Source organism: Trachurus trachurus (genome assembly GCF_905171665.1).
Source record: "Trachurus trachurus genome assembly, chromosome: 8".
Classification (NCBI taxonomy): domain Eukaryota; kingdom Metazoa; phylum Chordata; class Actinopteri; order Carangiformes; family Carangidae; genus Trachurus; species Trachurus trachurus.
In genome coordinates, this window is record NC_139905.1 from 6,334,968 (window position 1) to 6,355,540 (window position 20,573).

The window sequence follows — 20,573 nt, forward strand, 5'->3', positions numbered from 1 at the left end:
TCATGTCTCGCCGTGGTTGGTCAGGCGCCAGTTCACCGGAGTGGATTGCCTTCCAGGAAGCCGAGTATAAATTTTTCGACCACCGCACCACTTGGGACCAGGCCCAGAGGATTTGCTCCTGGTTTGATTCCTCGCTGGCCTCCGTCCACTCAGCTGAGGAGGAGGCTTTCCTGGCCAACACGTTACGCAAGGCACTGGACACTTTATCAAAATGATTTGATTCATAAAATGTTATTGATTACAGTGGTTTTAACTAACAGTGGAGCTTAATCTGGGGGAAAGCATGAGATATACTAAACACTGTGTATGAAAGTCACCACTAATTATGGCCTCTGTGTTCTGTATGGTAACCACACTGTGTGACCGCACTTAGGGGTTGTACAATCGTATATTTACAGTAACACTGTGTTGTAAATCTATTTCTAAAGGACACAGTGGCCTCCACAAGGTTTTTTTACAGTCTCTCTCTAATGTTCAGATGGTGAAGGTAGAGGGCGACAACTGGTGGCTGGGGCTTCACACCTACGACAACGATGGCCGTTTCCGCTGGTCCGATGGCTCTGTGCTTAATTATGTGTCATGGGCTCTTGGGAGGCCACACCCCCTCAGCCGGGATCGCAAGTGCGTCCATTTGTCCGCCAGCAAAGGTAAAAACAGCCGGGATACTATTATTATTATTAGTTTATTTAGGGGACATTGTGCAATGACATTAATCATTTACAGAAAATGAGAAGATGGTTGCACCAGATTTAACTCACAGCTTATTTCCATCTGCAGTCCCAACATGTAACATATAACAAACAGACAAGAAACGCAGACCACAAACTACTATACAAGAGATATACACAAATACACAGTAGACAGCACATAGACAATACAAAAAAACAACAGTTTCCACATCTAAAAAGACTAGATCAAGTGCAACACACCTGAGAGAGGTGTACCCTATCCTATATAATCAATGGAGAGAAAAGCTAAGTCTTACAAGATACAAATATAAAACATTTTAGATTTCCACAGTTCATATTCCATAAGATTTTAAGATAATGTCATGAATTGGGTGCATTGAGAAATACTAAGATACATTTTTTAAGAGACTAACTGAGTAACAAGTGCCATTGTTTTAGATAATAAGAGAAATTTAAGTAGTTTGATCTGCTTTTCAGGGTTTCAGGCAGCTTGTTCCATTCTTTGATGGCTGTCCATGAAAAGACAGATTGTTTTTTCATAACAGAACGTGGCTAAATCAGAGGTGGTGCACTAACAGGAAGCCCCCAGGAAGAATAGCCGATGCTGCTGCAGGTGCTAATGGGGATCCTAATAAAGAAAAGAAAGAAAAAGAAACACAATGTTGTGGTTTTCACTTCCCAACAGCGGACTGGGCCGATCAAAAGTGCCACTCTGACCTGCCCTACATCTGCAAGAGAGTGAACGTCACTGGGACCATTCCTCCAACTCCATCATCCCCCCACCCGCCTGCAGGCTGTCCTGATGGATGGGCTTCCTACCAGCATAAGGTAGAGTACAACACAACATAACACACCAGGATTTCATCTCCCTGTGTATTTGCCATGTTAGTTGTTTAAGTAAATGTATAAATAAACACACTGTTCCAGTTTGGTAGTGAGTGAACAGAACAGGAAGTGCATAAGATGTTTTTTCCTGCTGTGCTGTCCCAACTTAACCCGATCAAACCTAACCCGAGCCGTGCTGCTGTTTCTGCAGTGTTTCAAGGTGTTCAGTGATCAGTCATACCGGGTCACATGGTCTGCATCCAAGTTGAAATGTGAGACAGAGGGAGGTATACTGGCACTGGTGTCCAATCATCTGGAGCAAGGTAATTACAGCAGATTACAGCTGGCATACACTCACAGACAGAGGAGTGGTGGTGGTGGTGGGTGGAGGGTGGAGGGTGGAGGGTTGACCCAGTTTAAGTTTCTCAAGTTACTTTTTTCCACTTGGATGTAGATTATTATTAGGTCTTATTATATTTAGAATTTGTGTTATGTGTCTTTGTGGGCAGCATCACATTGATGAAACTGACTAGACTGATTTCCTGTTTATCACCAGTTTAGAACTTCATATTTGCACTTACCTGTTCTTTATGTCACGTCACCAACATGCATACCGTTTCCCCCACAGCCTTTGTCACCACCCTGCTGAACAACGCTAGTGTTGACCTTTGGGTGGGGTTGACCTCCGACTCCAAGGGTCATTTCCAGTGGGCCAAGACAAGCCTGCTCAGCTACACCAACTGGGGCCCCGGGGAGCCGCTCGATAACAGCGGACCACACCACAACAAAACACGGGTAGGAACTCGCCAGAACTCACCAATCGCAGCTCTTGTCATGTTATCCTTCCATGTTACTTCCTGTTCTGATGATGTCACTGTCACCTCGTAGGGAAACTGTGTGGTGATGATTCATGGAAACCCGCTGAAGAACACAGGCATGTGGGCCTCCCGAGCCTGTGAGATGGAGAATAATGGCTTCATCTGTCAAAGGCATCAAGGTGCGATGTTCGATCTTAACCACAAAATTTTAAAAGTTATCACCTGAAGCACAAACAGAAGTGTGTTGATGTAGCGGTTTTGGTACTCATCCTTGCGTTGTGTAGTTTTAACATACGAGGCAGACCTTCACCGTTGGCAATCTCGCCGTTTATTATGCACACATGGACTGACCTGGTAGAGGAATCAACATTTACAGTCAGTCCAGTTCTTCTTCTCTCACACACACACACATAGGCTACACGGCTGAAAAATGTTAAATGAAAAGAAAGTGCAGGGCAGCTAACACGTGTAACCCTAGCCATTTTGTAAACAGAAATAAGAGAAAAACACCGTAAACTTTTTATGAAAAAGGACGTGCTCGACCGTTCGGGAGCTATATGCTTAAGAAATACAACTTAAACCACCCCTTAGTATTGAAATTAAAGTAATTAATATGAAACAATAGCGGAGCTCGTAGCTTGTGCACCTACCAGGGAAGTAGCAAAGTCCGACTGCTGCACGACCCTTATCCACAGGGGTGATGCATTTAATTACCATAGGAAAAACAAGTGTTTGTGTTGTGTGGTGAGTTTTTATGGAAAGTGGAATCAAATTATCTTTAAACTCTGTTACATTGACACATATTGTTGTTGTTGTCATCAGTTCAAGACAAACCCCCAGCACCCGCCCTGATCCCCGCCACCCTGTCAAAGCCCGTGGAGCTCGGTGGAGTGACGTACCGGGTGGTGGAGAAGCGCCTGGACTGGACCGGTGCTCTGCATCTGTGTGAATCTCTGAATGGGACTCTGGCCACGGTGAAGGATCCCTTCCAGCAGGCGTACCTCACGCTGCTGATCAACAGCCTGCGCCGGCCGGCCTGGATCGCTCTCTACAACTACGGAGTGAGTCAATTTACTTTAGAAGCCCCATAAAATGAAGATTTCCATGTCTTTTTTTTTTGGTTGCGCAGCTAATTTAGGTAGGTTAGGATATTAATAGTTAATTTCATGTTTTCAGGGACGGAGCTTCACCTGGATGGGTGAGGAGGAAGTGTCATATTCAAACTGGAAAGATGGGGAGCCCAATCAGATGGCTGGATGTGGTCACATGACAACTCCTGGGCAGTGGACTATGACTCCATGTGATGCTAAACTGGATGCGGCCATCTGTCAAATTAGTGGTAGGCTATGTATATGTGCAGCAACGTACAGCACCAGGGGGTTCATTTTATAAGGAATTAAATGAATTATTTAATTAATTAATCTTTCCCTGTTGTTTCTCTCTCGGCCAGATGAGTCTGTGAGCCACCAGTGGAGCTACCCCGGCATCTGCCCCCACTCTCTGGGAGAGTTTGCGTGGGTGCCTTTCAGAAACCACTGCTACGCCTTCAACCTACAACGTCTTAAACTGCAGCAGGACGCACGCATGTCCTGTACAAAAGGTAGGAGGAATAGCTGCAGACTGAGCTCGCTCACAGTCCTGTCGAGCTGCCCCCCAACAGCTCATGACACTCAATTGAAAACCAATTAACACACTTCTGACCTTCTGTAACTGCAAACATGATTGACCAAATTGATCAATATGTCTAAATTTAGAAGTGTTTCATCGAGCCTCATGCACCATCGCTGAATCTCTCTCTCTCCGTGATCAATTCTGGTTTGTTCCATCTCTCTCTCTCTCTCTCTCTCTCTTTTCCCTCCTCTAGTGGGAGCAGAACTTCTCTCTATCTTGGATGAGACGGAGAACGGATTTGTGTCGGAACATATCCAGAGCTATGCAGAGCAGGCACATGGAGCTTGGCTGGGCATTAGTGTGAAAGGTCCAACCACACACACACACACACACACACACACACACACACACACACACACACACACACACACACACACATACACACACACACAGTCTTTCCCATTTTTTTCCACAGCCGCACACTTTTTAACCTTCAACTTTTCAAAAGTTTAAATCCAAGCTTATTAATTTAAAGCTATTTTTAGTCAAATTATCTTCCTCTGCTTGCAGATAATTTCCCTAATTTAATATATTTAACCTGATTGATTATGATTTTTTTTATAGAATGATCATGAAAAATTAATTAAGTAGAGTAAAACCTGATTAAGACTGTTTCGCTCATGTCTAAATGTGATAAGGCAGGTGCGGTAAGTTCATTTATTTAAACAGCATTATTATCACACTATTAGATAATTAGAGCAAAGTACCCTGAAACATGCCTGGGAAGCTAAAGAGAACAACTAGGCTAAATAATAGAAAAACTCTACAATAGATGATAAACTCTGTATTAACATCAGTATTTACAACCTCCTGCAGTGACAGAGCACCGGTGTTTGCGAACATTACTCGATATATTTTGTACTGGTAAGCGAAGCCAGCACTGGTAATGAAAAGGTGAACTATCATTACCTAGCTAAACAAGACCTAACAGTTCATTAGCTAGACTGTAAGTTTAGGCCAAAGTCAGAAACTAGCAAACAGTGCTTAGCCACAGAACGTCACAACAAAAGTAAGAAGATTAATTCTATTAAAGATCAGCTATATTCAAACTAGCTGTTAGATTAATTAAGTTTAAAGGGTAACTATGCAGGATCTTTACCGTAACTATGCTACATTTAAATACATTTGTTAAGTAAATGGCCGAAAACAAACCTTGAGCCTCCGACCCGGTGTCCCAGCTCGATCGTCTCGGCAGCACCATGACACAAATGCACCCCGTAACCGGACAGATAAGACTACACAAATATACGTCGTAACGCATATGATAAAATGTTATCCACCGATTGCTTTCTCGCCGGCTTCGTTGAAAACAAATGCCATCCGAGAGGAGGGTTAGCAAAACAGAGGACTTGCATAGTTCCTCTTTAACTAGCCATAGGCCATCTGCCTTAGGTTTAACACAATCTACTTCAGAAAATAAGTTCAGTTAGCTAAATTCACTACAGCTAACATTAGTTAGCCAAACTGTGATTTATGGTCTTATTTAGAAAATTAGGGCTCATCCAAAATACTTACCACAATCTAATGTTGATCATACAGTAGCCAAACAAGTTAGTTAAATACAGTTTATCAAACATTGGTTAGCTTTACAGCTTACCCGTTTGTATGCTAAACTTTAACGTCTTAGGGCTTAGGGCTTAGTTAGAAGCTAACATTTGCATTCATCGGTAGATAATTACCACAATTTAATTAGGAAACTAAATAAATTCAGTTAGAAAAACTTATTAAGTTAAAAGTTTGGCTAAACCAGCTAACATTATCTAATTTCATTTTGGCTAACATAGGTTAGTTAAACAGGTTAGCTACCGGTTATTTAGCAAAACACAACCTGATTGAGAAAACAGTTAAGTAAAAGTCTATAAAACAAGCTGCAATAGTTGCTGCTACTTACTGTACATTCAGCCACAGGAGGGAGGGAGGGCCCAACTTTTCCCAATACAATGCTCACCCTGTTTGATAGTGTTTACTTTTCTGAGTATACGGTTGTGTGGTTGTGTCCCTGCTGCAGGTAGAACTTTGGTGTGGAGCGAGGACACTGAGATGTCGTACGCCAACTGGGAGGCACACGACCTCGCCTTCTCTGTCCTGTCTCCAAACTCCTGCTTCTGGATCCTGAGCAACAGCGGCCTGTGGAAGCCGGGCTCCTGCAGGAACCGCACACACGGAGTCATCTGCAAGCGGCCACGCAGTAAGCACACACACACACACACACACACACACACACACACACACACACACACACACACACACACACACACACAGATTATTAGGACAAAATTGCATTTTAAAGGGACAACGAGGAGTTTGTATTTGGTTATAAAAAAGTCTCATATAAATGTGGATGAATGACGTTACCCACTTGTTATGGGTCAATTTTTGATAAATATATCGTTTTGTCTTTATAGTTATTTTGATAATATTACTTAGTGGTCGGCTTGCCCAGCATTTCCTACTTTCGGTTTTGCAGACACTGCCCAGCGGCGGCGGGTTATGGGGATAACACCGCCGGATCGCCGTTTATGGTCGGAACTACGACAGTATCTGATCGTCTTCAAACCTCCGACTTTCATTCTTGATTTGAAAACGTTCTTGGCAAAATGCTTTCGCTTCCGCCCATCTTGCGCCGGTCCAAGAATTTCACCGTGCACGTGGAGGCTCATGGGAAATGTACTGTAGTGTGAAAACACCTTGCTTTCCAAAACTCCTCGTTGTCCCTTTAATAAAGTTAACTTAAATAACCTTTTCAATGTTTGCTCACAGCATACATGGAGGATGATCCTGCAGGAGTTTACATACAATATGCTCTCATTTAATCCAATAAATAAAATTAATATTACTGCTGTGCATTAGAGTGGGTTGTATCAGCTAAACTTAAAGGTAAATAAAAGTAATGAATTTACAATCCCTTCTTCCATTTGCAGGTGCTGAACCTTCAGCTGTAACAAGTAAGTATGATCGCCAGCTGTCAATGTTTGTACCTGAACCATGTTGTGTTCAGCTGCTAATCCAGACTTCCACCTTCTGTCTCTGCCCCAGTGGATGGAGACCATCTGCCCACCCTGATCGTCGTCATACTGACGGGCCTGGTGCTGGTGGTCCTGGTTGTCGTGGTGATCTACTTGTACCGCCGGCGAGCCATCGGGGCGCGGGGGTCCTACGAAGGAGCTCGCTACAGCCGCACCAACTCCAGCCTGGCCGAGCAGACGGAGAAGAACATCCTGGTGTCGGACATGGAGCTGAACGAGCAGCCTGAGTAGCAGGCCGACGCTCTGACCCGAGACCCAAGACCCAAGACCCAAGACTGGACCCGACCGGACGCAGGAGAGGCTGAATTCGTTGTGCTGACTCAGAAACACATTGTGGCATTTTTATGTGTTTGTCTTTTTTTCCTTGTTTCTTTTGAAACCAAAAAAAAAATGCTGAAGGGCTGTGTAGAGCGCAGCAGATGTATTTGTATTTACTTTAGAAATTGAACCCCCTCGACATTTTTCAATCATCCTTTTACAAAGACTTAACAGTTCTGCAAATTTCTCTCCAGACCAAATCGGACCACTCCATATGAACAGCGAGAGCATCCGTGAAGGCCACAGATGGATCCACTGGGAGTTTTAGTTTTATAGCAGCTGGAAAAGTTCAGCATGAAATGGGTTTTATGAAATGACTCCTCGTTGTCCTACCCTGGTGCCAAAGTTAATTTTTTTTTTTTTTTTACTTGGTGTATATTTCTTTTCTTGCTCCCATTTTGATTGAAAGACTTATAAAGCAAGAAAAAAAAGGACAATCACAGCCACAGATTGGCTCTCAGCTAAACAAAAACCCACTTTGCCTCTGTCCTCTAAACACGCAGTCAGTCTACTCTTCTTCAGGACCAAATTCATTTTTCAGTTTTGTAATTTTCCATGCCATGACAGTATTAACCTTGAGGTGTGTTTTTGTTGTTTGTTTTGTTTTTGTTTTTACTGCGTCCGCGTCCTTCTCGTTGACTTTTTTGTTTGTCATTATCCGTGCAGCTGCAGAGAACTGTTACTGATGATGCATGTGTGCTTTTTGTGAGCCTGCCTCTCTCTCCTCCTGTCTGATCTGACACGTCAGCACCAGCTGTGGGACGAGCGGAGCGGAGGCGGGTTTGGGGAGGTCGGGGGGGGAGGGGGGGTCCAAATGTGAAATGTGTGGAAGGTGACAGGGACCAGTGACCTCAAACCGTCTGAGGGCAGTACACTAAAAAACTGTGCACATAAGTAGAACCTAGTGTTGAAAGCTGGTCTTTAAATAGACTCCATTGTCTTTTGTCTTTTTTCTTTTTTTTGTAATGGTACAGCAGGACTTGAGGTTTGTCATCAAATGAGCTTCTACGGCTCCGTGTACGTTCTGGCACTTTCTACTATTATCTTGTTCTAAATCAATCTTCCGTCGTGCGCTTGCCTTTAGTCATTATCCTTAAGATTCAGCTGCTGCTCTGTGATTCCTAACTTTTTGTTTCTTTTGGCTCCTTGTGCCTCCATCTGGAGCTGATTCAGCATTTTTTAAGGACAGTAATTTTCTTTGTATGCACCGTGAGAAAAGAAAAAAAAAAAAAAAGGTCTTCTTTTTGCAATTTGATATTTGTCTGATTCATCATTTTTATGGACCACAATTAACTTTTTCTTTTTTAATCGCCAGGGTAATTTTCTCTCATTCCTGTCTTTTCCTTTTAATGACGCAGGTTTCATGATGTCTTTTTCACTCCAGAACAACTAGGTAAAAGACATTTGGAAACGTTCCCTACTTTTATGGGATAATTGCCAACACTTGAACCTCTCGTTGCCCCACTAAGGAAAACATCCCTCATGTGAACGACAGTGTTGTATATACAAGAGCCAAAAAATGTTTTAAAACAGAATTCACTCTTTCGTAAGAAGAAGAAGAAGAAGACCTCCTGTCGTTTGTTATTTTGTTTTTTTTTCTCACACTTGTACATTATGACCATTTGCCTGTTAACATTTTTCTGTCTTTTTTTTTTCTTCTCTTGCCTCTTGAGTGCATTTCTGTGCTGCTCAGAGAGGAATGCTTTGGAGCCGTTTCAGTCTGAGGCTTTTGGTGTTTCACTGAGCGGCTGTGAAAAAAAAAACTGCTTTTTTTTTTTTTGCTCCTTGAGTTGGACTAAGATAGAGGGGGAAGGTAGGAGGAGAGGGAGTAAATAGGAGTGTGTGTGTGTGTGTTTGAATGTGTGTGTGTGTGTGTGTTTGAATGTGTGTGTGCAGTCTCCAGCTGTGGAATGTTGAGTCGGCAAGAAGAGCTCAGTGGCACGTCTGGAACCAATCAGAGGAGGAGGGCTCAGGGACATGAAGGGTCAGAATGAAGATTGGGGCAAAAAAAAAAAGAGGAAAAAGTTGAAAAAAAAAAACATATGAAGGAGAAAAGTAGGGGAGGAGTGTAAGGAGGAGTCGTGGATGTAGAGAGAGAGGAAAAGCAGTCGGCAGGAGGAGAAGGAGGAGGAGAGCTGTCCCAGGCTTACCCCGGCCTCTGCTGGTGGTTCACCGTTACAGGTCGGCCTTCTCCATCCATGTGTGTGTGTGTGTGTGTGTGTGTGTGTGTGTGCAGGAGATGTGAACTCGCCACCGAGGCGGTGACGTGAAGATGGTGTGTGTGTGTGTGTGTGTGTGTGTGTGAGACCCTGGTGAGATCACGTCTGCGCTGCAGGCTGCCTCACGTCCCTGTGAAGTTACCTGAAGCACCTGTTCAACTGTTTGTCTGTTTTGTTTTGTTTTGTTTTTAAGTTTTTGTGTCATTTTTATATGAAATGAATAAAGTCTATGTTCTCAAAAGTTTGGCTTTAAAACTTATTTGTAGTTTATTATGACTCTGATGTGAAGATGGTTTAAGTTTTTTACCTGTTGCAACTTTGGAGGAAATTACAGTAATGAATGTGTAAAATGTTGACTGTGATGTTGATAAATGTCCACAAGAGGGCACACCTCGCCTGCTCTGTCCCATCACTCCTCCTGCTCACAGCCACACAACTGACCCACACTTGTCAGTCACATGTTGAGACGTGACACTGTAGACAGGCTCTGTCTGCAGCTCAGCTCCTACTGCTGTTTGTTTCTCCTTAGATTCATTAAATTAAGACGTCCTTGTCAACACTGACCTGAAAACAAAGAATGATATTTATTGGACCACAAACACACCATGGTAACAGTGTTTTAAAAGAAGCCTAATAAACCAAACAGACAGAAATAAATGTGTTTGAGACCAAGCAGGGACAGAACCTTTTCAAAAGTAGCTTTGATTCCGACTAAAAACATTTCAGAAATACAAATGAATGAAATAAAGTAAAAGCTTTTACAAGAGGTCAGGTGTCCTAACAACAGAGGAAGGATGCACATACAAACTAATCAGCCATATTAGAATACAAGGACAAAACCATTCAGTAGAATCAATACAACCCCCTTACCCCCCCCCCCCCACCCAACAGTTCTTGGTTCAGTCCAGTTCCTGGTCCCCTGTATTTATCCAGGCTCCGCCCACGCACACCTCTTTTGGCCAAACCAGGAAGTAGGAACAGGTAACTCAAAAACACAAACAGAACATGATTAATTCCACTTATCCGGACAGAACAATGTGAACCAAGTGTATAATAAGAATAATACAGTGTGGTGACAAAGCACAGAATGAAAACATAAAGAAACCAAACAAAGTGTTGTGATTGTGTTTGAGCTCCCACAGCTCCCTCCAAAACAACAAGCAACAAATCCTACTTTTCTGTTTTATTGATTAAATATCAGTTTTAAATGTGAAAATCATCAATGTTATCCAGTTAATTCTTCTGTTTATCCTCTGTTTAGTCCACCACAGAGACTCTTGACCTGAGCTGGGATCTCAGTCCTCCTGTCCCCCCAGCTGGACCACAGGTGGACCGGGTCAGCAACCGACACAGAGACAAGTGTCCCAACGCCTGCTGTGATGGGAGCTGGTGTCCTCCTCCTCCTCATCCTCCTCCCAGAGACCTCCACCTCTGCAGCATCACATCTGAGCTGGTAAATTGCTTGTTATTCAAATCAAACTGGCTCTGTGTAATCCGTCTCACTTAGGACGGGTGTCAAAACGCCGACTGCACGCCGCAGGCACTCAGTTTAAAGCATCCGGGTTTGTCTTTTTTTCCCCCCACCACTTGTTTATAAGTTGCACAGCCCCCGCCTGTCATTTTTAATGTGTCTCTGTGGTGTAAGGGAACTATCCTGGAGGAGTTTTAGTTTTTTAGTTTTTGTACTTATACTCTTTACACATTACAGTGTCTGTCTGCTGAATGTCAGAGGCTGATTTGCATTCAGCTGTAACCTGTTGTTAGATATTACGCCGGTCGTGTTGTATTTATCGCTGCACCCTCCTCGTCCTCTGTGAGACATCAGGTGTGTTTCAAAGTATCTCAGCGGCTGAGGAAAAACATTTAATTGAAATGTTTCCCTGGCAACAGCTGAAGGAAATCTGAAGTGTTATATATACAGATTGATATGTGTGGTAGGTATGTGTGTGTGGGACCTTTTCACCCATATCTCCTGCTGAGAGAATCTGGCCTATCGAGCTTTGCAGCTACAACTTTTCATTTTAATTACTCTGCTTCATCAGGTTTCATCCGCATTTTGGTTTTTGTCTCTTCTTCCTCATTCGACGCCTCACTGAGATGAAATTGGGGGGAAGGGGGGGTGAGGATGTGAGGTGGAGCAGGTCGAGCCATGAGGAAGGTTTCATGGCGGCCCGTGCAGGCTTCTGTTTGCTCGTGTAGGGAAGCAGCCATCTTGCCGTAGGCGGCTCGAACGCACCTGTCTGGAGTTTAAAGACAGACAGTGACGCCTGAGCTCTCTGCTCTGGGAGAGAACAGAACAATATCACTGCTTCACTCCCTCTTGCCTCCTCTGAAGTGCTTGACTAAAACCCATCATGATTAATTAACCGACAAAAGAGGAGAGGATGGAGAAAGAAACTCCTTCAAACACCTCGGCTCATGCCTAATCAATGTCCTCTTAATTTGAAGGTTTGATGCTCGGATCGTTTTTTTCTCTCGTGCTGTTCACAAACTGCTGTTTATTTTTCCTTCCTCCCACTCCAAGTTTTCTTCCTATCTGACAGTGTTGGCACTGCAGGTTGAGGGAGGGGGGGAACCAGAGAGAAAGCGGCGATAAGTGAAATTAAAAACCCATTCACTCTCCTCAGTCATCCATTTGGAGGCTGGCCAAAGGAGAAGCAGCTGTTGGGTTGGCAATGGGGGAAAGAGAGAGAGAGAGAGAGAGAGAGAGAGGGAGGGAGGTTTGAAAGGAACAGGATCGTGCACTTTCCCTCTGAAAAGGAGAAGCTGCCAGAAAAAATCTCAGAATATCGGCGTCTATAATCAATCGCTTTTAGTGTCTAATAGCAGCCCTGAGACTGAATGTGTATGTGTTCTGTACCAGAAAAAAACAGCTCGTCCCAATAACCACACGACACGATCGCACGAATTCCCTTTGACCAAACAATATGCACTGATTGAGGTGAAGGGTGCAACAGAGTGTTTTTAATAACTGTGGTGCAGTCGGACGTAGATGTGACCTTTACCTCAGGGTGCTGTTTGGTTTGTGTGAAGAAACTCTGACCTCATCTATTCAACAATCTTCTTTAGGTTTCACCAGAGATTTTGAGCAACTTCCCCTAAGAGCTGTGTGGGTTACTGCAGGTGACCTGAAAATCTTCTTTCACATTTTATGTTTTTATTTCGCAATAATAAATCATGGTGTAGGTCTTGTGGAAACTCGTAACTGGAGGCAACAAATCTAGACTTTTAAGTGTCTATTTGTGACTAATTTGTTGAACTGACTCACCTGAACCATGAAGGTAATTCATCACATTGATGAATTCAAGTATTTTAAATCTAATGTTGATGTAAATCAGACCTGCTGACTTTGCAGCACCGCCAACAGCAGCCTAACAGTCCAGCCCGCCCTGAGAGGTGAATAGATCTGTTCTCATAGATTGAAATTAAATATGATTGTAGTAATGAAGGTGAAAAACGGTGGTAAAGCTGCTTCTCAGTCGCCATCTTGGCAGAGCTTGACTCCTGATTAATCCAAAAATGGGCAAAGATGGATTGGCTCAGGGGCATGTATGGGGCCGAGATGGCGCATTCACATCACTCAAATAGACCACACCCTCAGTTTTAACCATGACTTTAAAGGCTTAATATAAAGGAAACAGGTTAGTAAATTAACAGTTGTTATGAAGGAGGAAGCTAGTTGTGGAGATTTCCCACTTGCCTACATCCCCTGAAGTTGGAAGTAACCCAGAGCTCACAATCCAAGATGGCTGCTCCATGCATCAACAGAAAATTAAAGTTGAACATTACACTGTTTATTAGTAATTGTTGTTTTTGTGTTGTTGAATTGCCGTACTACCAACAGTTTATTTGTTTATTATACAGATCCCCATTAGCTGCAGCAAAGCCACAGCTATTCTTCCTGGGGTCCAACAGTATCAAATATACAGTTGAAAACACAAAACATAAACATTATAAAAATTAAAAATAAAAAACAAGTGAGCGATATGCTTCACCTAACAAAACAAAAACAGAATAAGTGTTTACATTTCTTAACTGTGCTTCATTCCTTCTTTGTTATATTAATTGTTCACATACTAATCCTATTACCCATATTTCTACATATCATATATGTATACTGTACATCATTACACATCACACATCATACTTGTATATACATTCATTCTACAGAATATACATTATAATAACACATATCATATATCCATCGAAATATACTCCATATATAAATATACCATGTTGTCTTACTTTGATAAATGCTGTTTTATTAATATTTTGAATTTGAACAGTATTTTGCTACTTCTACCTCCTTGTTATCGCCTGGTATCAGCTAAGAGTTGTTGCCAACTTGTCGTTCCCAGCTCATAAAATACACCATCAAACTGTGTGGGGACCAAGGGGGCAGTTGTCGGTCTGAGAAGTGAAGCTCACTTCCGCGTTCAAAAAACTGCAATCCCCTCGGATTCCTCTGGGGGCTGGTGTCAGAAAGCAGCATTCTCCATAGACCACCATGTTAAAATCGCCGACTTTACATCCTCAATAAACATGATCAAAGCCTGGTGTCAGCACGTTTTTTGGTCTCAATCGATAGTTTCTACCCCCGCACACACTCTGAGGGGGGTGAATCTTTTTTTAACTATCCCGTTTTATTGTTATTAGGTTAAAACTCTGGCCAATTAGGGCGCGGAAACGTTGAGTGACAGGTCCGAGCAGGTCCGGAGACAGGCTGCTTCGAGGCCAGTGGGCGGGTTCTCGGCCGGCCAATCCAACATGGCGCTGTTCAGGCCGCCATATTTGAGTCACAAAAACAACTCCCCAAAACCAATGGGTGACGTCACGGACGCTACGTCCATTCTTTTTACAGTCTATGGTGGGGACTGACTCACCCTAGTGGTCAGGAGAGGAACTGTAGGAACGTTTGTAGCCTCCATGTCGGCTTTGTTTCTCAGCCCTGAAGGTTTCGGATTTCTGTTTTTTTCCCTCTTAAAGCAACTTGTCTTCTTCTAACAAAGTCATGCATCTTCTTATTAAACATAGAGTTTCAAATTGCGGTGACAGTCAAATCAAAGCGAGAGGAGGAACGGGGGTTTGTGTGTGATTTGAGTGTGAGCCTCTGATCTATCAGAGCGCTGAGACTCGATCTGAGCAATCCTAATATTATGCTTTTTAAGTGGTCGCAGAGCTCTTGTGCTTCTCCAGCTTTATTTTCTGTGAAGGCAGCACAGAGATGATGATGATGATGATGACGGCGGCGGTGGCGTCGTCCCCTGTTGTCTGCAGAGATGAGGGCTCTTGGCTCAGATTGCTTCTGGTGTGTCATCATCATCCAGCAGGACGGCGGTGGCTCTCCGTCCACCTGTTGTCACCCGCTGGACGCTGGAGCGGCTTTGCCAAACTCCTCTCAGTCTGTGAGCGTGTGGAGTCAATGTAATAATCTCTCTGGCCAGTGGGTCGCCCGATAAACACTTTGCAGGCAGAAGATGATGCACTTCACTCCCAGCTGCGAAGGTCCCATCTGGAATCAGCCATTGATTTGTAGAGAGAATGTTTTGTGTGTGTGGGTGTGTGTGTTTTTCTTTTCGGCCGTGAAAACAACCCCTGTGTGCCAGCTTCTTTAGAGCAGGGGGGGATCAAATTCCCTAATCTTTGTCCAAATCAAAGGCTGTACACTTCAAAGTGACTGAATCAGCAGAGATGCACAGAGAAGCGCCAACACCAGAGCAGGAGGAAGAAAAAAGAAAAAAAAGCTTTGCTGTCCAAACTCATTTTAACTCCAGCCTTTCTTCTCCCCTCCTCGTTGTCTTTTGCAGCGAGTTTGCAGCGGCATCGTGCTTCTCTTTGAGTGTGTGTGTGTGTGTGATGGACAGCCATAAGAGAGAAAACTTAGAGGGCCAGGAGGATGGATGGTGTGTAGAGGCAGGTTGGTGGCGCGGGAAGGGGGGGGTATGGGTTTATATATATGTGTGTGTGTGTGTGTGTGTGTGTGTGTGTGTGTGTGTGTGTGTGTGTGTGTGTGTGTGTGTGTGTGTGTGTGTGTGTGTGTGTGTGTGTGTGTGTGTGTGTGTGTGTGTGTGTGTGTGTGTGTGTGTGTGTGTGTGTGTGTGTGTGTGTGTGTGTGTGTGTAGGAGAGGAGCCTGGGTGTGGTGTGGTTATCTCCTCTGTGCAGATGAGAACATGTTTTTGCCTGCGGGATGCTGCTCTTTCTCAGGCCAAGGACAGCATCCATGTGGTGAAAAGGATTACAGGCACGCCGTTCCCAGTCTCAGCCTCTTTTTTGGGGGGAGGGAGAGGGGTATATGGGGGGGGGGGCTGGTATCTGCACTTGGTTGTCTTGTTTGTTGGCCATTTTCCGGCTATGTAATTAGCATCCTTAATGGAGCCTAATTAGGTTCCTGCACAGTTTGTGTTGATTTCAAAAGCAAAGCCCCTTTATGTACAGATGATGATGATGATGATGATGATGATGATGATGATGATGATGATGATGATGATGATGATGGAGATGATGATGGAGATGATGGAGATGGAGATAAGAGCAGCAGCTCCGCTTCTGATAACAACCCTTGTTTCCTACCAAACATTTTAAAGCTCTTCAGAAATGGCCGTTTGTCCTGTTTGTCGCGCCTCCTTCCACGAGTTGCCGCACGGGTTTACCCGAGTAAGGACAACAAATTTGATTGGTCGTTATCGAGCGGGCAGGATATTCAATGTTTGGGGTGGGACCGAGCTTGGTGTGTGTGTACAATGGATGTATTATATTATCGGTGTGTACGAGTGTGTTTAGCTAACGTAGCTAACTGTTAGCTAGTAGGCTAGCTACGTTATAGCTTGTTAACTTAGCTAGTGAGGCTAAGTGATGGAGCGCAGGGATCTGGAGGAGGAGAGTGGAGGAGGAACGGAGGAGAGTTTGTGTCGGTTAGGGATGGGCATTTCGAATAATTTTCTAACCGAGTATCCTAACCTTGTCGTACCCGGGTAACTACTGTAATGAAAAATAAAATGACGTCATGTCTGACGGACAGATCGCAGCCGGTGCATAAATGCGCTCTGTCCGTCAGACAGTCCGCATTACTGACACACAGCGTCGTCAGACAAAATATCAGGTGGATAATAAGAGTAGAGACTGGAGTTTAAAGGTGTACAGAAAAGAAAATTGAATTTAAGCCCACTCTGGGTCATTAAATTAGTGTAATAACTCATCTATCAGACGATGCAGGCCAAACTTTGTGCAAAATTCTATTTTTGAGTAAATCCAGGACTAAAGTGTGTATTATTTTTTTTCGCATTGGATAATGCAGGCGCACGGATTATACGTCAGCCTGTACACGATTCACCGGCCACTGATATTGGATCCGTAATCCGTCATTCAAACGTCTGACACACGCACACACACACGGAGCTCGGGCTCGCCCCAAGCTTTGAATATCCCGCCCGCTCGATAACGACCAATCAAATTCGTTTTCCTTACTCGGGTAAACTCGTGTTGCAGCTCGTGACAACTCGGCGCGACAAACAGGACAAACGGCCACCACAGATTATTGAAAAAGGTTTGAAAGTCCGAGGCTCGATCCAAAAACGCTTTTACACAGCAAAAAATTGCGTTGCTTGATCCGAAACTGTTTAACACTACAAAAAGCCGAACCACGGCATGATAATGTAGTTTGATCCGACACTAGACTGCGCTCTAACGTTGTCGTTGCCGTTTTTTTAATCCTCACCGGATAATAAATTCATAACCGGATAGCAGATTGCCTACTCGGGTACCCGGGTACTCGGGTAACCGTGCACATCCCTAGTGTCGGTGGTGGCGGACGAGTCAACTCGCTTTTCTCAGACGTTTGATTGACGGATGACAGATCCAATATCATTGGCTGATGAATCGTGATTCGTGAGCAACGTGACGCATAATGCGAAAAAAAACTACCCCACTTTCACCGCGGATTTACTCGAAAATAGAATTTTGCACAAAGTTTGGGCTCCATCGTCTGATAGATGAGTTATGTTAAGACCCATAGTGGGCTCAAAATCAATTTTCTTTTCTGAACACCTTTAAGATGATTGATTTTTCTTTCTTTATTGCCTTTTCTTGACCCTCAGACACAATCTGTTGAACTGTTTTTGGGGCTGAACTGAGGTCAGTTGACTACAGGTGCCCACTCCTCCACCTTCGCCTCGTGATGACTTTTTTTTTACTGTAAACAACAAAAGGCGTCATTATCGTCCTGGACCATGCGGGAGACGGGATTAGACGCGTCCTCATTTGCATGGATTTCCACCCCAAAATAATAATAAGGAAGAAATAGAGACAAAAGGTGAAGTTAATTTATGGAAAGCTTGGCTGCTCCTATGCTCGCTGCTTTGATGCTTAATCCGTTATTAACCGCCCCACACACACATATACACACACACACACACACATGGCATTAGGCATACAGGTATACACACAGCTTCTTGCACACACACACACACACACACCTTGCGGAGCTGAGGATTCCTGAGTCAGGGTGAAGCAGGTACTGAAGCCAATATAACCCCTCTGGGAAATAAAGATAGGCCGAGGAGTGAGATGAGGCCACAGTGAAGACAACCCAATCCCACTTGTGTTTACTCTCTCACCGGTTTCCAGGGCGATGGCAGGAGGCTCTGTCTCTTCCTGTGGAGGCGAACCCACTTAGAGGAGAACACTTCGGCCTTGAGACTAAAAATGCCATCCATGTGCGTGTGTGTGTGTGAGGGAAATGCTTCATTATCAGGACCATTTTTTTATTTATTTGTGCAGCAGACATCTCTGAATGTGACAATGCTGCTTGTGTGTGTATGAGTGTGTATGTGTGTAATAAGGAACTATTTTCTAACAAGAAAGGTTTTTCTGCTTAATTATTGACCCATGGTTGACAAAGAAGTGTCACATCTTGGATACTGTTTATTTCTGTAGGTGCATTTTGTGCTAATAAGTCTCTTCCTATAGTCACACAACTCTCTGTGTGTGTGTGTGTCTGTGTGTGTCCAGTGTTTTGATGCTGAGTGTTTTCCTCCGTGAAGCAGTCAGGATATGCAGAGATGAGCTCCATTGTTGGCATAAATTGCTTGGCCCAGGCACGCTGCCTCTCCACTGGGCATCTCCTTCTCTTCCCCGACTCCCCCCTCCCTCCCCCTCCTCCCCCACCCACCTCATACTGATCGATCTAATCCTTAGCTATAATGAGTTTCTCTGTCTGAGAGCGAGGGGTGGGCCGGGCCATGAAGTGGAGAGGAGGAGGAGGAGGAGGAGGAGGAGGAGGAGGGATACATTGGTTCGGTGTTGTTGGTGATTAGGGAAGACGGACTCGGCCGGTGAGAAGCAGCCGTGATATTTATTTATCTCTGATCTGAGAGCAGATTCATGAGCTGAACTCTTCAGGAATCCCACACTCTGTTGCACTGCAACCGTAAACTACATCAACAGCATCCATCTGGATCCAGCTTCAAAAATTATTTCCATTCACCATTTACCTATTAAGAACTTTTAAAGCTGACATTAAGTTGATAAAATATTATAATAAATAACATAGAACCGAACCCCTCAAACAATCTTTATATCAACAAACCTGTAAAAAGTTTAAATTCAACCCAATAATGAACAGTGAATGTCTTCACATCCCCTGTAGATATTCAGTGACCAAAGATAAAACCGCTGTCACTTTCTCTCCGGTTGTAAAACTATTATAAACTCTTTTGCAGTGTAAATTAAAGTCATAAGCAATTAAATTTATATTCATAAATATTTATTGCTCTTCCTGCATTTTTATTTAATCATCTCACCGGAGCCTGGAGCAGCTTTCTTTCTCCCTCTCTCTCTCTCTCTCTCTCTCTCTGCAGTGTTGCTGCTCATTTACCTGAACTCAGTTTAACTATAAACGTGTTAATCATTGTATATTTCTGCAGCGTCTAAACAGCAGCAGAGCGACCACCTGCCACAGCCTTAGCAGCATTAAAGGGATAGTTCAACATTTTGGCAAATTGGCCCATTGCCATAATCCCTATAGTCATAGCAGTAGGTTCGTTACCTTTATTTGTCGGTGTAAGCTGTTTTTAGAACGGCGGAGCAGAGCCGTGAGCTGCTCAGAGCTACGCTACGGAGGCTCATGGGATTTCTTGGTTTCCCTCATCAAATTAATCAAATACACAATCCAACAACTCCAAGACGCTCTGGTGGACAAGTTGTGACCTGCACATTCACCACGCTATGAGATAATAACAGAACATTACCAGACAGAATCTTTTTAGAGGTAAATTTATGCAAAACCGAGGTAAATACAGAGACTGCTTGCTGGAAAACTGCTCCCGACGGGGACGCGCATGAGCGGTTTTGCATGAATTTACCTCTAAAACAACTCTGTCTCTTAAAGTTCCGTTATTATCTCATAGCGTGGTGAATGTGCAGGTCACAACTTGTCCACCAGAGCGTTTTGGAGTTGTTGGATTGTGTAGGATGAGTTCATTGAAGGAAACCAAGAAATCCCATGAGCCTCCGTAGCGTAGCTCTGGGCAGCTCGCGGCTCTGCTCCGCCGTTCTAAAAATAGCTTGCACCGACAATTAAAGGTAACGGACCTATAGCGATTATGGCAATGGGCCAATTTGCCAAAATGTTGAACTATCCCTTTAAGTCACTCACACTCCATAAACATTGGGCTGAAGTGAAGGTGCACAGGTTCAAAGCAGGTGCATATACATAATTTCTAGACGTTCAATCCCAGAACACTGGAAGAACAGAACAACCCCCCTCCAAAAAAAAAAAAAAAAAAGTAGTGCATGCTCAGCTGGAAGAGAGATGAGGCCGGGGAGGCAACAATGAAAGGCAATCTTGCTTCCCCCCCCCCTCTCTCTCTCTCTTACAGAGACCAGACAGCCGAAGAGACGAATAGCAAAACTGAGACGCTGAGACAGAACAGACAGGACTGCCTGTAGTTCACAGACCGACTGTCCATCATCTCCCAGAGAGCCGGCACTCTGCACATCAAGGTGGAAGA

The 20,573-nt window shown here is 43.9% G+C and overlaps 1 protein-coding gene across 1 annotated transcript in view; it reads left to right on the forward strand.

Annotated features, from left to right (window-relative positions):
• The window catches only part of mrc2 (mannose receptor, C-type 2), a 29,076-nt gene extending 19,279 nt beyond the window's left edge, over window positions 1-9,797 (forward strand). Inside the window, exons 17-29 of the mRNA XM_083977862.1 lie at window positions 25-191; window positions 479-647; window positions 1,375-1,517; window positions 1,726-1,837; window positions 2,143-2,309; window positions 2,403-2,511; window positions 3,155-3,393; window positions 3,509-3,671; window positions 3,783-3,932; window positions 4,197-4,310; window positions 6,012-6,191; window positions 6,925-6,948; window positions 7,040-9,797. Of these exons, the coding sequence (XP_083833988.1) occupies window positions 25-191; window positions 479-647; window positions 1,375-1,517; window positions 1,726-1,837; window positions 2,143-2,309; window positions 2,403-2,511; window positions 3,155-3,393; window positions 3,509-3,671; window positions 3,783-3,932; window positions 4,197-4,310; window positions 6,012-6,191; window positions 6,925-6,948; window positions 7,040-7,260 (1,958 nt within the window). The 3' untranslated portion in view covers window positions 7,261-9,797. The remainder of the gene's footprint in view (window positions 1-24; window positions 192-478; window positions 648-1,374; window positions 1,518-1,725; window positions 1,838-2,142; window positions 2,310-2,402; window positions 2,512-3,154; window positions 3,394-3,508; window positions 3,672-3,782; window positions 3,933-4,196; window positions 4,311-6,011; window positions 6,192-6,924; window positions 6,949-7,039) is intronic.
• The last annotated feature ends 10,776 nt before the right edge of the window (window positions 9,798-20,573 follow it).